Below are 2,348 nucleotides of genomic sequence, written 5' to 3' on the forward strand. Positions count from 1 at the left end.
TCAGCTTGTTGAGAACGCTGATGAGGTTATGGTGCTCGACAACGAGGCCCTCTATGACATCTGCTTCAGGACTCTAAAACTCACAACGCCTACTTACGGTGACCTCAACCATTTGGTCTCTGCTGCTATGTCTGGTGTCACTACTTGCTTGCGATTCCCCGGTCAGCTCAACGCTGATCTCCGTAAGCTTGCGGTCAACATGATCCCGTTCCCCCGGTTACATTTCTTCATGACGGGCTTCGCCCCTCTCACCTCTCGTGGCTCTCAGCAATATCGCGCTCTTACCGTGCCCGAGTTGACCCAGCAAATGTTCGATGCCAAGAACATGATGTGCGCGTCTGATCCTCGACATGGTAGATATCTGACCGCTACCGCTCTCTTCCGTGGCCGAATGTCGACCAAGGAAGTCGATGAGCAAATGCTCAATGTCCAGAATAAGAACTCGAGTTACTTTGTCGAGTGGATCCCCAATAACATCAAGAGCGGTGTCTGCGATATCCCCCCCAAGGGCCTCAAGATGGCCGTGACCTTCTTGGGTAACTCCACTGCCATCCAAGAGATGTTCAAGCGGGTGGCTGAACAATTCACTGCAATGTTCCGAAGGAAGGCTTTCCTCCATTGGTATACTGGTGAGGGTATGGATGAGATGGAGTTCACTGAGGCTGAGTCCAACATGAACGACTTGGTTTCCGAGTACCAACAGTACCAAGATGCCACTGCTGAGGAAGAAGGTGAATTCGACGAAGAGGAAGGCGAGTATGATATGGAACCCATGTAATTACCTTCCGTGCTCTCCATCATTCTGATCCTCTGGTTGCACCATTGTAGACGTAAGTGCTGGAGCCTCGACTTGTTCTTGGGCTTCCAGGGTCTACAGGTTGGATGTGTCAGTTATAAGTCGGTATTAGTATGAGGTTTATCGATCTCTTTGCTTCTCCGCGGTAACTTCTGTCACGTCTACTGGTGCGCTAGCTGCGTAACGATTGGTGGTTTTTCTTGGTTGTTGCGTTCAAAGGTCGGGGTTCTGGTTCACTGCGAGAAATTAGCGAGGTACATTGGAAATCAACAGTGGGCACTTTCAAGCTGCTTCGTAGTTCGAGTATCCCTCATCTGTGAGAGATACTCACAGTGGAGATAAGATAGCATTCCGTTCGCTCGTGGTGTACCTACTTTATGTTGGAATGGAAGATTCAAACCTCACATCAGTTTACCTGTGGCTACCGAGTCCGTGAGTTTGTGGCAGTTCATGTTGATCTGATCTACATGTTCAAAGCTCCGCTGAGTTCCTTTTAGATGAGCCCCAGTCCTGCCGCGACTTACTTTCAGTCAGACCATTTTGGAGATGTGCAGGAACCACCGGGCCAGGTCTCACCGGTATGTTTGCAGTTTTGCCTTCCTCACCATCAAATGATGATTCCTCAGGTAGCTTCCCAACCGTTTCGGTTATGCAAATCGATTAGGGCGAACTTTCGAGCTCACCTACGTCCGTGACTGATTGCGTCTGCTTGGTGGTTTCCATTGCGGGCTACTGTACGATCAGCTTGCTCAACTGCAGATCCAATCTGTTTCGTTTGGGGCAAAGCAAGATTGGGCGTGCACCTTCCTTCCACACTGCCTCTTTCAGATTCCCTTTGTCGCTACTTCAGCGCTTTCCCTAGTCCTCCAATATGCGTGAAGCTATCTGCATCCACGTCGGTCAGGGTGGTCTTCAGGTTGGTAATGCCTGTTGGGAGCTCTTCTGCCTCGAGCACGGCATTCAGCCTGATGGACAAATGCCTTCTGATAAGACCATCGGTGGTGGTGATGACGCCTTCAACACTTTCTTCTCGGAGACTGGTGCCGGCAAGCATGTCCCGCGATGCGTCTTCGTTGATCTCGAGCCCACTGTTATTGATGAGGTTCGAACCGGCACCTACAGGCAACTCTTCCATCCTGAGCAACTCATCTCTGGTAAGGAGGACGCTGCTAACAACTTCGCCCGCGGTCACTACACCATTGGCAAGGAGATTGTCGATCTCTGTCTCGACCGTATCCGTAAGCTTGCTGACAACTGCACTGGTCTGCAGGGCTTCCTCGTGTTCAATGCTTGCGGTGGTGGTACCGGTTCTGGCTTGGGCTGTCTCATTCTTGAGCGCCTCAGTGTCGACTATGGCAAGAAATCGAAGCTCTCTTTCACTATCTGGCCTTGCCCTCAAGTCTCTACTGCCGTAGTAGAGCCCTATAACACCGTTCTGTGCGTCCACTCCCTCCTCGAACACACTGATGTCACCTGCCAGATGGATAATGAGGCTCTCTACGATATTTGCCGTCGTATCTTGACATCGAGAGACCGACCTACACTAACCTCA

General features: G+C 50.9%; 2 protein-coding genes across 2 annotated transcripts; both read left to right on the plus strand.

Annotated features, from left to right (window-relative positions):
* Positions 1-28: 28 nt before the first annotated feature.
* Positions 29-778, plus strand: Pmar_PMAR027202 (beta-tubulin, putative; the record flags this gene model as incomplete). The annotated part of the gene is made up of 1 exon (XM_002785217.1): positions 29-778. One exon carries the CDS (start codon positions 29-31, stop codon positions 776-778), a length of 750 nt encoding a protein of 249 aa, XP_002785263.1.
* An 889-nt stretch (positions 779-1,667) lies between these two features.
* On the plus strand, positions 1,668-2,310 carry Pmar_PMAR027203 (Tubulin alpha chain, putative; the record flags this gene model as incomplete). Its single annotated transcript, XM_002785218.1, has 1 exon — positions 1,668-2,310. A coding segment is annotated over one exon (643 nt), but the record flags the coding sequence as incomplete, so codon positions are not given.
* Between the last annotated feature and the right edge of the window lie 38 nt (positions 2,311-2,348).

Source organism: Perkinsus marinus, assembly GCF_000006405.1.
Source record: "Perkinsus marinus ATCC 50983 genomic scaffold scf_1104296933202, whole genome shotgun sequence".
Classification (NCBI taxonomy): Eukaryota; Perkinsozoa; order Perkinsida; family Perkinsidae; genus Perkinsus; species Perkinsus marinus.